At 47.2% G+C, this 19695-nt stretch overlaps 1 protein-coding gene across 2 annotated transcripts in view; it reads left to right on the top strand.

Moving 5' to 3' along the window:
* Nucleotides 1-3155: 3155 nt before the first annotated feature.
* Nucleotides 3156-19695, top strand: part of EXT2 (exostosin glycosyltransferase 2) — a 136955-nt gene continuing 120415 nt past the window's right edge. The window contains exons 1-4 of one of the 2 annotated variants that reach the window (XM_079103028.1): nucleotides 3156-3317; nucleotides 11527-12092; nucleotides 13141-13230; nucleotides 17783-17899. In XM_079103028.1, the coding sequence (XP_078959154.1) occupies nucleotides 11557-12092; nucleotides 13141-13230; nucleotides 17783-17899 (743 nt within the window). In that variant the 5' untranslated portion in view covers nucleotides 3156-3317; nucleotides 11527-11556. Of the gene's footprint in view, nucleotides 3318-3521; nucleotides 3669-11526; nucleotides 12093-13140; nucleotides 13231-17782; nucleotides 17900-19695 lie in introns of those variants that run through there. The other variant, XM_079103027.1, reaches the window with a different exon arrangement.

The raw sequence follows: 19695 nt of genomic DNA, 5'->3' as shown, positions 1-19695 counted from the left end.
GGCAGGTTGGTTTGGTTCAGAAGGTTGTGCTCTTTCCAGGTTCCTCCCCAAATTGATTTCTCTCTCTCTTTTTTCCTAGATTTTTTCTGGATTTTTTTCATTTTCTTCCTCCACTTTTGTTTTTTTTTTGTAAATTATATACCCTGTTTCTTTTATTTCTGGTTGTTATCTTAGAAATTAACACATGTATAACTTATTAATCTAAAATTAGTATGTTTCCCTTTCTTCCAAAGACAAGAGCCCTAGAATACCAGTAGTCCCTTATAACCTGTGATCCCTGGCTATTTTTGTTGTCTGTTTTAATTCTGCTGCTGAACTGAAAAATCTTGTTTTGCATAGGGGATGTTTGCTTGGATTTATCACATATTCCTTTTCATACATTGAAGCCTTCCAATCGGGACCACTTTCTCTCTGTCTGGAATATAACGCTTGGATGTCCTTTGGCAGGGCTCTTGGTTTTTGCTTGTGTGACATGTCTGTACTTTGCCTATTTTTGAAAGGTAGCCTCCCTGGGTATAGAATCCTAGGTTCAAGGTTACTTTCTGACTTCTGTGATTCCTTGTTGAGTCGTCATCTGTCAGCCCACGGCCCCTTCAAAGGCCTTCTGTTCCCTGTATCTCAGTGCCTGTAGAAGATATTCCCCATCACTGATTAAATACAGTGTCATTACTGCATGCTGAGATAGATTTATTTTTATTTATCTTGTTTTAGATACACTAAGATGCTTGCATCTGTGGCTTTCATCAGCTCTGCAGAGTTCTTGACCTTTATCTACTGTTTCATCGAATATTGCTTCTACCCCCTTCTCTTTTCTCCATCTGGAACTACTACTCTACTAATGATAGACTGGCCTTCTGCCTGCATGTTTCTTATTTTTTTTTTTTTTTCTCATTTTCCTTCTCCTTGACTTCTTGCGCTATGTTCTGAGTAATTTCCTTTTGGTTTTTCTTCCAGTTTAAGAATACATTTTTAGCTATATCTAACTTACTTCAGTTTATTTGAGTTTTAAATTTTAACAGATACATTTTTCTTTATGGAGGTTCTAAACATTCTTTGTAGTTCCAAGTTGATTTTTTATTTTTAAGATCGAATAAGCATAGTCATTTTGTAGTTTATATACGGCCATCTCTCTGTATCTGCAGAGACTGATTCCAGGTCCCACAGTGGACACTAAAATCTGCAGATGCTCAAATCCCTTACAAAAATGATGCAGTCTTTGCCTTTAACTCATGCATATCCCCCCATGTACTTTAGACCATCTCTGTTACTTATAATACCCAATGCAATGAAAATGCTATATAAATAGTTGTTGTACTGCATCGTTTAGAGAATAATGTTCAGGAAATAATAATAATATTTAGGGAATAAGTCAGTCCATGTAGCTTCTGATATCACAGTTTCTATACCTTCTTACCTTGAATCCCTCACCTGGTTTCTAGTCCTAGCAATGTAGCTCTGCTGTTCTAACCGTGCTGGGTTGTAGGAGGCTTGCTGCTTCTGATTGCTTCTCCTTTTACACATGCCCCTTTTTCACGATTTTTTCTTCTTCTTGGAATGCCCATTTCACCTCTCTACTTGGCAGAATCCTAAATGTCCTTCAAGCCAAGCAAAGATACCCCTTTGGATTGAAGTCACCTTAGATCTTTGCGATCGGATGCGCTCTCTTCCTCTTTTAAACTCTGTAGCGTTTGTATATGCTCTCGCCTGCCACTCTTCACTTTTTACTCTCTGCTTTGAGCAGTCTTATTTCTAGTTTGATCCTTCCAGCATCTGGCACCCTTTATTCATTCAACAAACACCAAGCATTTACTATGTGCCAGGCGTTAAGCAAGTTTAGGGTTGTTAAGAGTGAGTAGAATAGGCAGATTTCTTAAAGTCCACGTGTAACACAGTTATTTAGCAAGTCCTCACTTAAGGAAAGAACAGATTGATTGCAAAATACATGTTTTTAAATACAGATAAATTCAAAGAAGATAACAAGAGGCCACCGTCTCCCTATTAAAAAATAAAGCCAATTTCCCTTGGAATAGTGGGAATTTGACTCTAATGCCTCTGGCAATTGGTACTGCTCTCCATCAATCCAGTGCTCCAGTGGTTGTTTTTTTGGGTGGGAGGAGGTTGGGGGCGTGGATTTGGACATCAGAGCCATTGGATGTGGGAAAGAAGAGTGTGGGCTTCCAACGGCTCGAATGCTCTCATCTCAGTCTCCCTAGATCTGTGACAAGCAGGCATTAACTCAAAAATATTCCTGAAATCACTTCTGCTGCTGGAAGCTTCAATAGAGCTCCAGACACTCTCCACGAATATTTAAGCTGAGTGACAACGTCCACCAGATGGCGCTGAGGTGTAGCTGGAACCTGAGGATTTGGAGCCCGCAGCGAGAACCAGATCTCCAGCCAGGAAACCAGCCCAATGCTGTCGTTTCATTAACCTCTCAATAACATTGCTCTGCGCTTTGATTTGATTTTTTAGACTCTACTTACTGCCTTATGACAGGTTTTCCTGTGCATTTATAAGGCTAGATCATGTGAATACTACAGAATTAAAATGAAAACGCCTCCATTTCTGCCTCCACGGTTGCTGAAACAGCTCAGTTGTTTCTTAAATTCCTTCCAGAAAAAGTTATTACTCAAAGGTCTTCACATAAGCACCTACTTATATATTTCATCTCTTCTGTTTTTGCCCATACATATTTAACCTAAAAATGATCATACCTACTTATTGTTTTTGGACCATGTTTTTGTGTTAAAACGTATTTCCTTACCAACATACCATCACATTATTTCATCCTAATCAAGTCCTATAGGTCATTTAGGTTGCCTCCAATATTTTGCTATTAGCAACAATGCTGTCAAGAATATTTTTGATAAATATTGAGAATAGGGTCCAGGATATTTTATATTTGTAGGATAGTGCCAAATTGCCCTCCAGAAATGTCGGACGCTCCACAGCACTGATTCTACTAAAGCGTTTACATTTTTGACAGTTTTATAAGCGGAGTGCAGTGTCTTGTTCTTTCGCGTCTGCTTCTCCAGCTGAGAATCAGCCTCAGCAACCTCTGCGCCTGCCCGGGGGACGCTCCCGCGGTGCCCTGACTCCTCCTGTCCAGCAGGGGGCGCGGCCCCGCTGCTCCCGCATGCGCAGTGCACGCCGTGTCAGACGCCGCCGAGCCCCGTAGCCGGCGCCGCGCTCCCCGCTGCCTCCCGCGGACCTGGCCCCGGCGGCGGCTCGCGACTCCGCGCCTTCGGACCCGGGCGGCCGTGGCCCGCGCCCAGCGGCATGAGCCGGTGACCGAGCGGGGGGCAGCCGTGGCCGAGGTGAGCGCGGCGCGGAGGGGCCGGGCGAGGGCCGCCGAGGCCCGGGGGAGGCCACCCCGCAGTGACTTTCCGCCGTGGGGACGCTTGGGTTCCCGCACCCCCGGTCGCCTTCCGGGCTGCGCCGTCGCCCGCGGCGCTGGCGTCCCCACCTGTCCCCCTCGCGCACTGCTCCCGCCCGCCCTCTGTCCTCCGGGACCCCTCCCTGCGCCGCTCCCTGCGGCGCCGCCTCCCACGCGGAGGTCGGGGCGCGCCCTGCGCAGTGCTGCACCCGGGCAGGACCTGGCACCAGCGGAGGGTGGCCAAGGCGTGCGGCCCTGGGCGTCGCCTTGAAGCTCAGGCTTTGTCACCGAGGTGGGAACAGAGCTAGGTGTCCTGTGGAGTCTCAGATAGTTGCCTGGTGTAACAGGCGCAGCTCTAGAGGGGCCTTTACTTGGTTGCAGATGTTGGCCTGAGATAGACATGTGTCTCATTTTTCTTGTAAATCACTGGCCTTGCTTTGTATGTTTTCAGAGCTCAAAGTCTATCCCCCCCCCCCACGTCTATTCATGGTAATAAAATACGTATTTCCATTTCTATCAGTTTCCCGACGTAAGCCTCCGGTTGCATGTGCGGGTGTGAATGGACAGTCAGCTCTGGAGGCAGACTGTTGTGTTTTGTATTCTAGCTTTGACATTTTCGAGTTATGTGATATTGGACAAGGTACTTGCCTTTATGTACTTTTTCCATCTGTAAAATGAGGGCAATATTAGTTTGGGACACAGCAGTGTTATGAAGATTAAATAAATTAACACTTATAAAGTGCTTGAAACAGACCCTAGCATGTAGTAAGTGCTCAGTAAAGTTTAGTTACTGGTTATATTTAATGATATTCATTGCATTAATTACATGATCATTTCCACAATTAAAAGACACAGTTTTTTTTTTTCCTATTTTTTCTTCCCTAATTTTCAGAGGCAGTTAGCCAGAGTATATTGTAAAGAATCATCAGGCAAGGCAGTGAATTGTGGATTTTCCTGCTTTGGCTCATATTTGGTTCCTTTGATTTTAGAAGTTGTTTCGTTAATTTCCAGTGTGGCAGTGGTCCTGGAAGGCTAAGGGCTTTTCTAAGAAGGTTAAAAAGATAAGAAATTGTGACTCAAAACATTGGACTAAGCTGGGTGTGGTGGTACACACATATAATCCCAGCGGCTCAAGAGGATTGCAAGTTCAAGGCCAGCCTTAGCAATTTAGTGAGGCCCTAAGCAATTTAATGAGACCCTGTCTCAAAAATAAAAAGGTCTGGGATGAGGCTTAGTGGTAGTGCCCCTGGGTTAAATCCCTGGTATCAAAAAAGGAAAAAAAAAAGAAAAAAGAAAAAAAAAAAAAAAGAACTAAGTGGATTGGATATGGTCTGAAGCACAGAAGAAAATTATTCAGGCAAATTTTAGGAATAAATAATTCCAGGAACAGAAAATGCATCTCATTTCGACAGTAACTTGGGGTTTAAAGACTTTTCCAGTGACTCAGTGCCTGACAGTTATCCAGATGATTCCAGTGTTTCGCAGGGACACTTTTGATGTGTTTTAAGGAGGATGAAGTGTGCAGAGCTTTGGTTTGAGATTCTGTTTTGGGTCCAGGTTGTGGTGTTACATTCACTACATTCATTTGCAGGAGTTTCCTCTTCTGGGGCCTGTGACTTCTTGCTGGTTTGAAGCGTCCTCTTTGGACTGTGACTCATTTCCTTGGGTGATAGTTTGGAGATGCCCATCTTCCTGCACTTTGGCCTGTGGAAACTGCTGGGGACATTGGGTTCTGTTTGTTATAGGGATGCAGCTGGGATACCCAGAGGCAGGAACATCTTGGGTTCAGTCTCGGCTGGACATTTTACAAAAGGGAGACAGCTCAGCAGGGTCTGTGAGGGCAGTGGGGAGCAGGGGTCCTCTTCAGAGGTGTTTGTGTGTGATGGGTTGTAGGAGAGGGGTGGGTACAGAAAACAGACTGGGAAAGTAGCTCGCCATTGTCTCCCTTTCAGAAACTTTTTCCAGTTCAGGAAAGACAAAAATGAGACGTCCTCACCATATAATAACTGGAGCCTGTGGGTGCAGAACAGTGTGTGTGCCAATGGAATCTGGAAGGAAAGAGGTAACTCATGCAACAAGCGTTTATATCCTGGACTTGGTGGTAGCTGCGGGATCCTGAGCAAGACTGACAGCAGGAAAGTCACAGCCAGTAGAGGAGGGCGTTCTGCCAGGAGGTACCAAGTGCTAGTGAAGGGTGCAGAAGGCAGGCGTCTGTTCGGAGAGCTCTGAGCTCTAAAGCACTGCTTTCTAGGGGACTTTCCCCCTTTCATGTCTCACCCCCATTTCTCTTACCACGAGTGCTTATTCTACCCCAGGGCCTTGCCATAGCCCACAGGCTGATGCAGACTTTCGGGCATCTGCTTAGCTGTGAAGGATACCTCAGGAGCAGGGGAACGTGTGCGTCTGAGGCTGGGCTTTGCTGGGGCGTGCCTGGCTCCCTGTCCCTCCAAGGTTGTGCTGCTGGAATCTGCAGAGGGATCCTAGCCAGGCTCAGCTGTCTTCGCCTGGCTCAGTGTGACAGCCAGCTCAGTCGTGTATCCTGAAGGCTTTCAGTTCTTCGCTGACATTCCGCCTTACTCCCTCGCTCTGGCTCTCTGGATTCACCTACGAGGCAAGCCCTCTGGGTCCAGGTTGTTTTTCTTAGTTTTGCAGAGCACAAACCAAGGCAGTTGGTACTGGAGGTGGCTCCAGAAAGCAGGCCCTGAGAAGAGTTTTGTGAAGCTGAACCCCTCGCCCTCAGGTGGCATCAAGGACCCGTTGATGTGGCAGCAAGGTGCTGGCAACCCCGGGTGCTCTCTACCATCACAACTGTAAGACTCTCAGGTGGCAGGTTGGGATGAGATCCAGGTAGGAGTCAGAGCAGTGGCCAGCACAGTACTCTAGCACTGAGCAGTGTGTGGACAGTGGTGGCAGTGAGGTGGAGGGTGGGCTGGCTCCTGGTGCATCCATTAGAAGCCTTGAGGTAAGAGAACGCTGGACTCAGGTCGCCAGGTGTCACCTCGGGCCACAGTGTGAAAGACAGGAGTCTCTGCAGCCCCATATCCTGCAGCTGGAGAACAGACACAGTCAGGCCCAGAAGTGCAAAGGAAGCTGAAGGCACAGCTTTCACTGGTCGCCTCTCCTATAGTCAGGGCGGTCAGAGGGGAGAAGCCCGGGAAGGGGATTGGGTGGGGACGCTGGGAACTGTGAACTCCTGGTTTGCCTTAGATCCTGGGGCCAGCAGAGCTCCTGCCCTCCTAGCCTGGCACTGGCAGAGCCTCACTGGAGGCAGCTGCTCCGGGAGTAGTGCTTTTCCTCCTCAAGGTCTGCCTCCCCCTCCCTCCGATCTCTGTGGCCTTACGGGAGGCCTGCGGGCCCTGGCAGGACCTGGCTAATGCGGACCAGTAGGTACAGGGGGGTCGGGGAGTGAATCTTCTGAAAGTAGGGGGAGGGGAGAGTCTATTGACATGGGAGCATTTCCTTGTGACCCAGGGTTTAATGACCTAGCAGGACAACTGTTGCTGGGCAGGGTCCTTGAGGGCTGCACAAGATGGCGAGCTGTACTAGCGGCTCTCGTCCTGGAGTGATTTCATGTCCTCTAGGAAGATTTGGCAATGCCATAATGGGCAGCAAGGCTGGATTCACAGCCAGGCTGTCTTGACCCACTGTGATAAGATAGCATGGTGTTCCTAAGGGCAGTGTAGGTGGGCATCCAGTTAGGGTATTGCTTGACTTGTGTAGCCTGGAAAAACCCAGAGCTGGCAAGTAGAAGCTGCTCACCCGGTGTTCTGATCTGAGCCAACACTCAGACCCGTATCCCAGGGACTGAGGAGAAGGCCTGGTCTCTTTAAAAGAGCCTTGTAACACCCCTGCAAGTACAAACCAATGCCCCCCGTCCTTCTTCTAGGGAGCTGCAGCTCTTTGTCAGGTTTTCTGTGCAGCAAGGAGAGGACAACCTCCAGACCTTTGGAGGCTGAGGAACACAGGTTCTGAGCTGATATTGGCCCAGGCTGCCCCTAGCAAGAGTGGATGGGAGCTGCAGGCAAATGCTCGAGCTTCCCAGCCTTCTGAGGGCCAGCGTGGAGTCTACGTGGTCTGCAGAGGGACCCTAGGTACCTCTCCCCACAGCAGTAACCTGCAGTTGGCTTTCCCTTGCTCCCCATCTCTCTCCTTATTCCCTCATTCATGCTTTCTGAGATCACTTCCCAAGCAAGTAACTGCATGCACCCCTTCCCTGGACTTTGTCTCTGCTGGCCTTGAACTTGAGAGCCTTCTGCCTCGGTCTCCTGAGAAGTGTGACTTGCAGGCATGTATCACTATACCCAGCTTTATGTTTTGAAAAACAATTTTTAGCCTTGTTGATTATATATATGTATATACATACATATACATATATATATACGTATACATATATATACATATACATATATATGTATATGTATGTATACATATATTTTTTGCGGTGCTGGGGATTGAACTCAGGGCCTCCCAAGTGTTAGGCAAGCACTTTTACCACTGAGCCTCGTCCCCAGCCCTCTATTTTGTTTTTTAAAAAGTGTCTGTATGTAAAAGTTATTTCCTGGGGATGTAGCTCAGTGGTGGAGCACTTGCCTAGTATGCACAGGGTCCTGGGTTTGATCTCGAGTACTGTCAGAAAATAATAATAGTCATAATAATAATGATGATAATAATGATTTTATTGTCTTTGGGTTTGTTGTGATGTGTCTTTTTTATAGTTCATGTGCAACGCAAGAAAACTAGTAAAACTTGTGTGTGGATACTTTTTTTTCTTGTTAGTGTTTCATTTCACATTGAAACCAAATGATTCATTTGTGCCAAAAGAGTGGAAGTACTTTGCTCTGTTCCTCTATACTTATTTTCTTTTCCTCTAAGCACCTCAGTATTTTATGATCATTTTGCCAAGATATTCCTATTATGTCCATTTCAGTAATATTTTCTAATAGATATTTGTTCAAACTCTGTCCCAGGAGAACACAAAGAATGGGAGGGGAAACCACCTTGGTTCTGTTACAGTCACATTGCCCTCTGTGACAGAAATCAAAGAGTACATCTAATCAGCCATGGAAACTGCAGTGGGTTGGGCACTTACGGCTCGTGTGAGAGGCCAGCTTAGGTGGATCAGTGTTAAGGATAAAGGGAAGAATTACCTCTTAACAGGCAAGCATTATCCACCCCATGTAGTGGAGAAGATAGAGTCATCTGATTGGTTACTTTAGGCTATCAAGTTTACAAGAGACAGGGGTGTAGATTTATATTGAAAATAATCTGTAAAAAGTGTATGTGTAGAAAGCTCTATTAAGGGATAATATCCAGACCTTTCGAGGGCTGTTGAGTATAGGGCCTGAGCTGATACTAGTACCAGGCAAGCCCTAGCCAAGAGTGAATAGGAGCTGCAGATAAATGCCCTCGCTATGTCTTGGGTCACACAAACACATGTGCCCTGTGTATGTCTCAGATACTGATTCATTTAACTTCGTACTCTACACTGAGAATTAGATTTTCAAAGGTCTGAGTTGTAGTGCTAAATTCTTGATATGTTTGGTAAACACCGTTATAATTGGAGGTTCATGGAAAAACAAAAAAGACATCCCTTTTTGTGCCAGGAAAAGGAAACTCTGAGACTAACCAAAAATTGCATGGTACTACTGGATTACTGAATACCACACAGCAAATGTTCCAGCAAGGGAATGGAGATGCACATAGATTCAAGGGAAACACTGATGGAGAGTCCGGTTAGTGTTGTGGGCCCACAACATGGCTGTGGGCCATGTTCAGTGGACATGTATAACACACGAGCAGCAAAGCCTAGGTGCCCTGTAAGTCAGATCCAGATATGCCAGGGAAGAAGCCTTTGGCATTGAATAGATTGACTTTGATGGACTTGTCCCAACTTGAAATTCAGATGAAGCATGTGCATAAGGATCCTTTTTCTGTTCCCTTAAATCTAGTTTTATTATGTGTGAAAATAGCATTTTTCAAATTGGGTATTATAGCTGATCTTGTATGTTAGGGCTCAAATTTATAAAAAAAGCAGAAGAGCAAAATAGAAAAGTAGAGGATTCATTGCATGTGTTTTCTATGTGCTAAGGTTACGCCATCTTATGAAACTTTTATTACAATACACACATATCTGTCTGTGTTGGGTCACAGTATCCAGCGTACTTCTTGCTTTGGGCTGAGGTAGGAAAAGAGTTTGAGAACTATGGTGTTTGTTCAATATTAGGAAAGGTTTCAAACACGATTGCACAGAATCAGCACCTGAGGAACTTGCTGGCGACAGATTCTGTGACCCTGTTAAGAACAAGGCCCAGTGGTGGTCCATGGAGCTTGTCTTAACAAGCTCCCCCTGTGATTCTCGGCTGTGCGGGAGCCACTGATTAGGTGCGTCAGTGGGCTTGTGGGCTCCGTGGGGAGTTTTGCCTGTGGGCCAGTAGGTAGCAGCTCCTGGCATGCATTTGTCCCTGCCTCTCCTCTGTGCTTTCTCTGGGAGGGACACACACAGTGGCAGGGAAGCCATGCCATAGGGTAGGCCTGGAGGTGGTGGGACCCGGGGGCAGACTGGGAGCGTCCTGCTGGTTGTTAGAAAGACAGATGTGAAATCGATTTTATGCTCCTGTTTCTGTCATAGAATCAGCAAGCAGGGCGCAGTTGCACATGCCTGTAATCCCAACGAAGCGGGAGGCTGAGGCAGGAGGATCGCCAAGTTCAAGTCCAGCCTTACAATTTAGGAAGGCCCTAAGCAACTTATTGAAACTCTGACTGAAAATAAAAAATAAAAGGGGCTGGAGTTGTAGCTCAGTGATTAAGCACCTCTGGGTTCAATCCCCAGTACCAAAAAAAAAAAAAAAAAAAAAAAACCAGTCATGTTGAATGGCTATTGCCTATTCCCCAAAGATGATAATTGTTATAATTGTTAAGCTTGAAGTATGAACTAATGTACTTTAATTAGCCCATGACAAGGTAATTCCTTGATATGTTGCAAATCATGGTCTCCAGAGAAGCAAGTTGGAATCACTCGTGACTTTGCAGCACGTTTTACTCAAACAGCTTACAGTGATTGAGTGTCCAGGTCTGGGCTGTCCTCAGCTGGTGGGAAAGGAGAGGTTCCGCCGTGTGGAGGTGATGGGGAGAGCTGATTTGTCCCACGTAAATGTGACTGATTTGCAGAGACTTCCTTTGGTAATCAGCTTGTCTGCAAGATCAGTGAGTAGAATGAGGCCCTCGTGTCGATTGACTTTGACACGTGGAGTGCCAGAGTGGCTTGCCAGTCAGAGGTGCGTGAGTGACGGCGATGCAGTCACCCTCCAGCTCTGCCCTCCCGTGTGGCATCTAGGCGTGAGGTGGGCTTGGTGTGGTAAGGATCTTCAATTGTGGTCTGCCGGGAACTCCGCGTTCTCAGCAGAGGGTGGAACATTTCTCTTTATGTCTCAGTGCATGATACTCGTTGGCTGTTCTGTTATTTATCTACTGCTGTGTAACAAACCACCCCAAAACTTAGTGACTGAAAACATCCGCCACCAGCACGCATTTCCCTTGCCCAGCCGTCTGCGCAGGGCTGGCAGGCGGTGGCTGGGCTCTCCTGAGGGGGCCTTCCACTGAGCTCAGCCTCCTCACAGCATGGCTGCTGAATGAAGAGGCTAAGAGGACAGACGCAGAGACCCTGGGGTCTCTCAGGGCCCAGGCTCAGGTCTCAAGTGTCACTTCTGCCACCTTCTCGTGCTCAAAGAAAATCATAATTAGCCCAGTTTCTGGGGGGAGGGGTGTAAGTTCTGCCTTTCGATTGGAAAAGTGTCACACATTCACGGATGGGAGGAATGCTTGCCTGTGTCTTTGGGAAGGGGTCCACTGCACTTTCCTCCGTGTCCCTTTTTCCTTCTCCTCCTTCTTCCTGTCCTGGTGTCTCTTCTAGCCTGTTTGTTCATTTATTCCTTTCTTCCATCTAAATGTGCCAACTATAACCTTCATTATAAAACATCAGCATGTATTTTGTTTAAAGATCATAGATTTTCTCTGATACCCTTTAGCTTCATCAGTACTTCCTAGTGGTGTTTTCACATTCCGTGTTTTGTTAGAGTTTTGTCCTCTAAAACAAGAATGTCATTTGCCACCCTAAATGCTTGATTGCTCTTGTTTCTCTCCCTGGTAACCAGGAGTGTGAGGAAGAGGCTGTGTGTGTCATTATGTGTGCGTCAGTCAAATACAACATCCGGGGTCCTGCCCTCATCCCGAGAATGAAGACCAAGCACCGAATCTACTACATCACCCTCTTCTCCATCGTGCTCCTGGGCCTCATTGCCACGGGCATGTTCCAGTTCTGGCCCCACTCCATTGAGTCCTCCAACGACTGGAGCGTGGAGAAGCGCAGCGTCCGGGACGTGCCGGTGGTCAGACTGCCAGCTGACAGCCCCATCCCAGAGCGAGGGGACCTCAGTTGCAGGATGCACACGTGTTTTGATGTCTACCGCTGTGGCTTCAACCCGAAGAACAAGATCAAGGTGTACATCTACTCTCTGAAGAAGTACGTGGACGACCTCGGGGTCCCAGTCAGCAGCACTATCTCCCGGGAGTACAATGAACTGCTCACGGCCATCTCAGACAGCGACTACTACACCGACGACATCAGCCGGGCCTGCCTGTTTGTCCCCTCCATCGACGTGCTGAACCAGAACACGCTGCGCATCAAGGAGACGGCGCAGGCCCTGGCCCAGCTCTCCAGGTACCACACTCAGAGGGCAGCTCTCCTGTGCCCTGGGGCCAAGGGATAGAGTGTTTTGCTCCCAAACTGGCCTCCAGGCGCTGCCTTCCTTAGGAGAGGGCGGTGACCACTGGCCTTGCGGGGAGGGCGAGGGCGCTGGGGCCGTGAGCCCAGCTTCTCAGAGTTCACAAGCTAAGGATGCTCTTCTTCCCGTGCTTTCCTTCAAAAGTGCGCACACTGCCCCCTGCCTGTCCTGAGCGCTGACAGAATACACGTTTATGTGAAAAAGTCTGAAAACACAGACAAGCAGAAGAATGTAAGGTTCATTCCACAAACCTGCCTGTAGGATGTAGACGTTACCGATGTTTTGATGTTACTTTTTAGTCATTTTTGTATAAATAATATATATATGCATGTATATCTAGAAGCTTTTTTTTTTGTCACGAATATATCACACAAGACATGTTCTTTGTCTGCTTTATTTCCCTTAATATATCTGGTGAACATAATTCCAAGTAATTTCATTTCCTTTTGCTATATAGTTTTAGTTTACATGGTATTCCTTTTTTCTTTCTTTCTTTCTTTTTTTTGGGTACTGAGAATTGAACTTTGAACTCAGGGGCACTTAACCACTGAGTCACATCCCCAGCCTTTTTTTATATTTTATTTCGTGATAGTGTCTCACTGAGTTGCTTTAGGCCTCGCTGTTGCTGAGGCTGGTTTTGAACTCAGCCTCCTGCCTCAGCCTCCCAAGCTGCTGGGATGACAGGTGTGCGCCACTGCACCTGGCATGCTTTTTGTTTTTTTAACCAAATGGTGACATTTGGGTAATTTTTAGTTTTCATTGTGAGAAATAGTTCTAAAGTATTCTAAAGTATTGAAATACACATTTACCTGTTTTTTTCTTCCACAGATCCAAATAGCACTTGATGTTGGGACTTGTAGGGATTTGCTTTGCTTCCTTAGAAGTGGCCCTGTTGGGTGGGGATTTCCTGTACTGGTTACCTGGTAGCCAATTGCTTCTTTGAGATTGTCATGGAATTCTCTTCCACATTTCATTTCTAAACAGGTGGGATCGAGGTACAAATCACCTGTTGTTCAATATGCTGCCTGGAGGACCTCCAGATTATAACACGGCCCTGGATGTCCCCAGAGATAGGTAGGTATATTTGGGGCTGTCCCCATGATGAGTTTCTGAGGATTAAGCAAGTGCAGGATCTTTTTATTCCTGTGAGATTGTGTTTCTGAGCCTGCTGGGACAGTCTTGTTTTTGAAATATTTTCCTAGTTGTCAATGGACTTTTATTTTATTTGTCTATATATAAGTGGTGCTGAGGTCGAACCCAGGGCCTCACATGTGCCAGGCAAGTGCTCTACCCCTGAGCACAACCCCAGCCTGCTGGGACATTCTTTGTGATTGAAATCGTTTATTAAACTAGAAAATTGTCCTTGGCAGTGTTCTCCTCAAGGCGCAGAAGCTGAGATGCACTTGAACCTGCTGAGGAAGGCCATTTGGAGCTTCTGTCCTGGTGTGGCCTCTGAAAAGCTGTCTGTTCTCAGTTCAGGTTACGCTTTTCTGCCTGCAGCACCCCGACTCCCAAGGCAGGTTGAGGGCTGGCTGGGTCGGCTCTCCCTCCACAGCCTGGGGGTCAGGGGCAGGGATGAGTGAAGTGGCCTGAGGCCTGTGATGGGGTCTCTGCAGCAGGTTTCTCCCTCTCTTTCCTTCCCTGCCTGTGTTTATCTTTCTTTCTTCCTCCACTACCTTCCTGCTCCCTTCTTTTCTTCCTTTCTGGTAAAACTTCCCAGACAGGCAGAAGTCATGACTTGGATGGTGACTTTGACTCCACTCATATTTACCTGCCCTTTCTTGTGCTGACTGGATCACTTTGGCCCGAGGCTCTTTGAAGGCTTCAGGAGGAGGTGCTGCACACACCTTCAGGGTTTGAGAAGTGCAGCAGGTGTGGCCCAGACGAGGGCGTGGGCAGCGGGTGAGGGGCAGTTGTGAGTGTATGTGAGCTCATTTACCCCGCCTTATTAGAGCTGAGCTGAGCTCGCAAGGGGCGCCCGGGAACAGTCTGAGGCCAGCTGTGTTCTCAGCTTGTCAGAGGCTGACATTGTCGTTTGTGGAAATCTGCACTTAGCACTACTTTGCCTCCGAAGATTAGAGCTGAACCTTCTTTGCTTTCAGTGATTATCTCCAGTCGGCTTTGAATTTCTGTCTGGAAATACAGGTATCGCCAGAAGAGACTCGTGTTGGTGTAGAGACCATTTTGGACGGCAGAGGGCAGTGTGGCCACGTGCAGGTTGCTCCTGGTGCTCTGGGCCCAGGAGGCCCACTGCTTCCCAAGTGGGCTGCTGCTTAGTGCAGCGGCCCCGCCTGTCCTGGCTTTCTTTTTTGAAGGCACATTTCTGGGTGGGTGGCTTCACGTTTTGGTGGTGCATCTGCACGGGAGGTGGGTTTCATTTCTCTGAGCAGCACATGTTTCATGTCTCTGTGGGGAGTTTCAAGTAGAGAGGAGAGTTTGTGTTCTGCTGCTACTAAGATGTCAGGAATGGGGAAGGACATGTTGTTTTCCTCTGTGTTTTTGTGAGTGATCGGAGTGTAGCTGGCGACAAGTCAGTGTGTGGCCTCCTGGGCCTTGCATGTGAGGTGTTTCACTCAAAACTGGGGTGGCGTCTGCAGGGTGAGGAATAGATTAATTTGTTAATTTTTCTTCTTTGTCCTTGCTCCTGGATTCAGAGGAGGCAAAGGCCCTGAGCATAGAATGGTTTTATCAGGGTCTGCATGTAAGTTGTTCAGAAACTAGACGACAGATGGGCCAGATTTGACTGCTTTAAGATCTCCTGAAGTCTAAAGTCGTGGTGGGACTTCTTAAAAGTCATTTTACTCAGGGAAATGCAAGACCTGGACTGAAGGGAAATATAGACTCAGTAAATGTGTCTTTGTGCTTCTTAAATCTGTTTTTGTTTCTTTCAATTTTTGAAAATCAGACACTGGATACAAGTGCACTTTCTCTGCAGCAGAGTGGAATGGCATGCGAGTGTGTGAAAAAAATATTTTCACTCTTGAAAGATGCTCACTGTTAAAATGTTGTGTGTTTTTCTGTGAACTTAGACACACACACACACCCATTTCAGCTTCGGTGGGACTTCCCTGATGCCGGATACATTCTGTACTAGTGCTGCTCCTTTTACCCTTTCTTCGCATTATCTCTACTCTCATGTGGGTGTATATATATTTACTTGAACTTGTTCCGAAAACTTTGAAACCTGTACAAGAGAAGAGAGTAGGTCAGTGGACCCCGCAAACCCACTGCCAACGCCACCCTCTCGACTGGAGGCCAGTGCCTATGTGCTCTGCCCCTTCCTCCAGAGAGTCTGCAGGCAACCCAGACTTTGTATTATTGCCTCTGCAAATGTTTCTATATTGATCTATGCACAATATAGAAATATAGTTATGTTTTAAAAAACATAAAATGTGATTATTTTTCCTAAAAACATTAACAGTAACTCAATATCATCAAGTAACCACCAAATATCTAGCCATCGTTCAAATTCACTTGTCTTATAAATATGTTTTGATAGTTTAACTCAGTAAACAAATAAGAATGACTGTGGGATTGCTTGGCCTTTGTTTTTGTGTTGCAAAACTGAGGCTTTGTATTTGAGGAGTTTGTAAGTCTGATTATCTGCATGGTTTGAAGGCAGGCGGGGATGAACCCGCAGGCTTGCTGAGGTGGCGAGCACTCTGAAGCAGAACCGTGAGGCGGGCGTGTGAGACTGCAGCCAGGTGCATGGGGAGACGGAGGCTGTGGGAGGAAGGCTCAGTGACAGGAGGTGTCCTGGGGGAGGCCTGAAATGTGCTAGGGCCCTTCGACTGATATGCTTGCCTGCCACGGGCCTGAGCATCACACTAATACGTTCTCAACCACAAGTTTTCTATTCGATCTCTTGTAGCTTTGGAACTGAGCTCTGGTTTGGGAACCCATAATGGGAAAACAGAATGTGCTGCTCAGAAATTGGTTTTCAAAAGGCGATATAAAACATGTGTTCTGTGAAGCAGGGGTGCTTACAATGTTTTCTCCATTATAACACCGTGAAAAGCTCAGCGCAGAGACTGTGACTCAGATCTCAGGCTTGTCAGTAGCAAGCCTGGGGTGAGGCGAGTTGACTGACTACAGACGTGCCTCTTTCTGAGATCACAAACGGAGATCGCATGTGTGTGATCTGTGACAGAAGTGTGCTTCAGACTGCACGCTGTCCTGCCACCACTGCATGACGCCCGTCTTATCCTCCGAACAGAGTGACAAGTTGGCCACAGGAACAGAATAACAGGACAGCACTGGAGGTCGTGTGATGCAGGCCGCTTCCCTTCTCTCCACGTGCGCTCAGCGCTCCTCTGGGGCTGCAGCCACGACAGCCCACTCACCCACGACCCTGGACCGCCTGGTGCCTCTCTGAGAGCCTGTCTGCTTCTCTGCACAGAGGCCATGGCCCATGTGGAGTCTGCTTGCCATCATGGCTATGGAACCCACCCAAGTTCATGCTGGATGGATTCAGGGCTGCATGCTAATCAGGAAAAATCAGACCGTATGTTGGTACTCAGGGTAGTCATTACAGTTTAGAGGGTAGACTGGCAGCTGGAGAGGTTTTTACCCTGCCCATTACCTCACTCACCAGTCTTGGTTTCATAAAGCTTAAACAAACACAGTGGGATTTCTAGGGGTGGTTTGAAAATCTTTGAACTTAAAATGGTCATGTTAGAAGGGAATGTAGGTTGTCATCAGGGCAGGGCAGGGATTGGTAGCAATCAATATTGCAAAAAATGTGGTTTTTCGGTTCAGACATTTTGGCTTAGACCCTGTAGTGTGTGCAATTGGCGAAACTGCCCCAGAAAGTGATTTCGATGGGTTTGGGGCCCCTGGGACAGAATAACAATAAAAGTTGGTGTGATATGCACCTGCTTCCTTTCTCTGATGAAGTGTCATTGTACTACTTGCTGGAGTCAATTAAAACAATGTGGTCACTGTTTTCTAATTAAGGAGAATAATAGCTAGTGCAGGCTAACTGCAGGAGAAGCACTCAAGACCTGAACAGGGAACGGGGTTAATAGGACCGAGTAGCTGGAATGGACACTGAGCTGGCGGAGGCTGCATGATTGACATGTGGCTCTGGGATGACAGAAGACAGCGCTATGCAAGCCAGGGGTTGGGAGAGGCTGGGGTATATGTGATATGGGACAGGAGACTTCCCAACCACCTCTGCTTTCCATGCGCATTTTCTCCCACGATTCCAGGCCGAGGGGTGGGGAATGACTGCCCCAGCCAGCCTCCTGAGCAGACCTGCTGTTATTCCTGTTGCTGTAAATGCATTTAAGAATAAAGTAGGACTTTTGGGAGGGAGAGGTGAGTAGGAACTGAATGAGGTGGCAGAGGGGTTATTCACAGTGTCCCCTGGGCTATGATGTATTTTAAAAAATGGAAAGTAACCTTCCCCGGGGGAAGGTTGGTGATTCAGGAATAGATGCAGCTGAAGTCCAGGAGATGGCGACGTGACTGTGGAACATGTAGCAGTGTCTTCAGAGAGCAGCGACCCAGTCCCATCAGCTGCCGTGGATCATCGAGACTCAGTCATTGCGGTCTCACTCACAGAGCGTATCAGAACAAAGGCCTTCTTTCTTTCTCATTGTTTGATGAAATCTTCTGCTTTCAGGGCACTGTTGGCTGGTGGTGGCTTTTCCACGTGGACTTACCGGCAAGGCTATGACGTCAGCATTCCTGTCTATAGTCCCCTGTCAGCTGAGGTGGCTCTTCCAGAGAAAGGACCAGGGTAAGGCACCTTGCACATGTCCAGTGTGCCCTTGCAGAATCTGTGGGATGCTGGTGAGGCGTAGGCTGGTGGTGTCCCCTGTAGCCACCCCCCAGTGTTGCTTATGCTACAGCTTATGTCAACTCCCAGAGCTATCTACCAAGTTTCCCAAACTAGGAATCTACTGCCTCCATAACTCCTTCCTCTCCTTTACTCCCTAATCAAAATAGCAAGTCCTGTGAACTCTGTATCTGAAACATGCCGTAGATTTCTCTGCCTTCCCTCCGCTCTGCCCACACCAGGCTGCCCTTTGAACTCCTGGATGGCGTCCTTTTGGCATCCTGACTGCAGTCTTGCTGTGCCGCAGCCCGGTCCTTCCCCCACACTGCTGGAAGGAAAAACGGCATGTCTGTCAAAGCACTCTGCCAGCGGACCACCCCATCTCCAGCCTTTTCTCTGAGAACAGCTTTTTCCTTTCAGATCTTAGCACAGGCTTTGCTCCCCCAAGTGTTCTGGGCTGCAGGTACACCCTGTTGCCTGGAGAGCTTTTTCCCATCGGTCTGATCACCTGCTCGCCCTTCAGCTTTCACCTTTCCCCATGGGCCATGGACCCGGGGTGCCCTCTGTTGGCCCTAGATGGCTCCTCATGGCATCCTGCCCTCCTCGAGGTGATGCTTGTCAGGCTCTGGCGTATTACGTGCTCAAAACTGTCTTCTCTGGACTTCGGATGGTGTCAGCGCAGTGGAGCAGAGGCTGGGTCTGCGTTCCAGCTGCTGCAGCGTGTCTGGCACGTAGCCGGCTCGTAGTCAATGTGTGGACTGAGTGGAAAGGTCCCACAGCAGAGGTGTGGCGGGCCTTCCGTCCAGCCTTTTTGCTGTAGTCTTTTTAAATGTTTTGTTATTTCATGGTGAGAACTCAGTGAGCTTTAAACAATACTAATGAAAACTCCTTTTTAAGTGTCCACATACAAAGGTGACTGAAATTACAAACCTGAAGATGTCATACCAGCTGAGATTGAACACCCACTCATAGAAGCTGAGTGTGATGGCACACATCTGTAATCCCAGCCATCTGAGAGGCTAAGGCAGGAGGATCACAAGTTGTGGAGGTCAGCCTGGTCAATTAACCGAGACCCTATCTCAAAATAAAATAAAAATGAGGGGGGGCTTAATGTAGAGCACTTCAGGTTCAATCTCCAGTACTGCAGAAAACAAGCACAAAACTCATTCAGTTTGGTGATAGAAATGGGTCTGAAGGAAGTAGTTTGCTTGGAGACCATTAGGACCATTCTCTGAGCATCCCAGATTTCCCCTTCGCAACCTTTGTGGGCTCTTCAAGAAGTAAGAGAAAGCTGCTCAGGACAGAAGGCAGCTCTCCTCCACGTGTGTTCTACTGGGGGACCCCGGACCAAATTCAGAAACTTAGGGTAGCAATCTGTTTGGCAAATGTTGTTATTTAGTTAGTGCACAAATCCCAGATCAGCTTGAGACATTTTTTCCTTGTCTGTCCTTAGGCAAGTGCAAAGATAAACTGAATCGTTCATGAACTTGTCTCAGATCATCTTCCTGAATTTTTTTCCCTTACTTGACTCCTATAGTGGATGTAATTTGTTTTACTAGTTTCGAATTGAGGTTAATTCATATACTATAAATTCACTATTATACGTTTTAAAACGTATAATTCAGTGGTTTTTAATATATACACGAAGTTGTGCAACTATCAGTACTACTATTGAATTTGAGAACATTTTCATCCCTCCAGAAATAAAATCAATACCTGTTCATAGTCACTTCTTATCTCTGCCCCCAGGAATAGCC

Source organism: Sciurus vulgaris, assembly GCF_902686455.1.
Source record: "Sciurus vulgaris genome assembly, chromosome: 11".
In the NCBI taxonomy this organism is placed as follows: Eukaryota; Metazoa; Chordata; class Mammalia; order Rodentia; family Sciuridae; genus Sciurus; species Sciurus vulgaris.
This window is presented reverse-complemented; position numbering and strand designations above follow the sequence as displayed.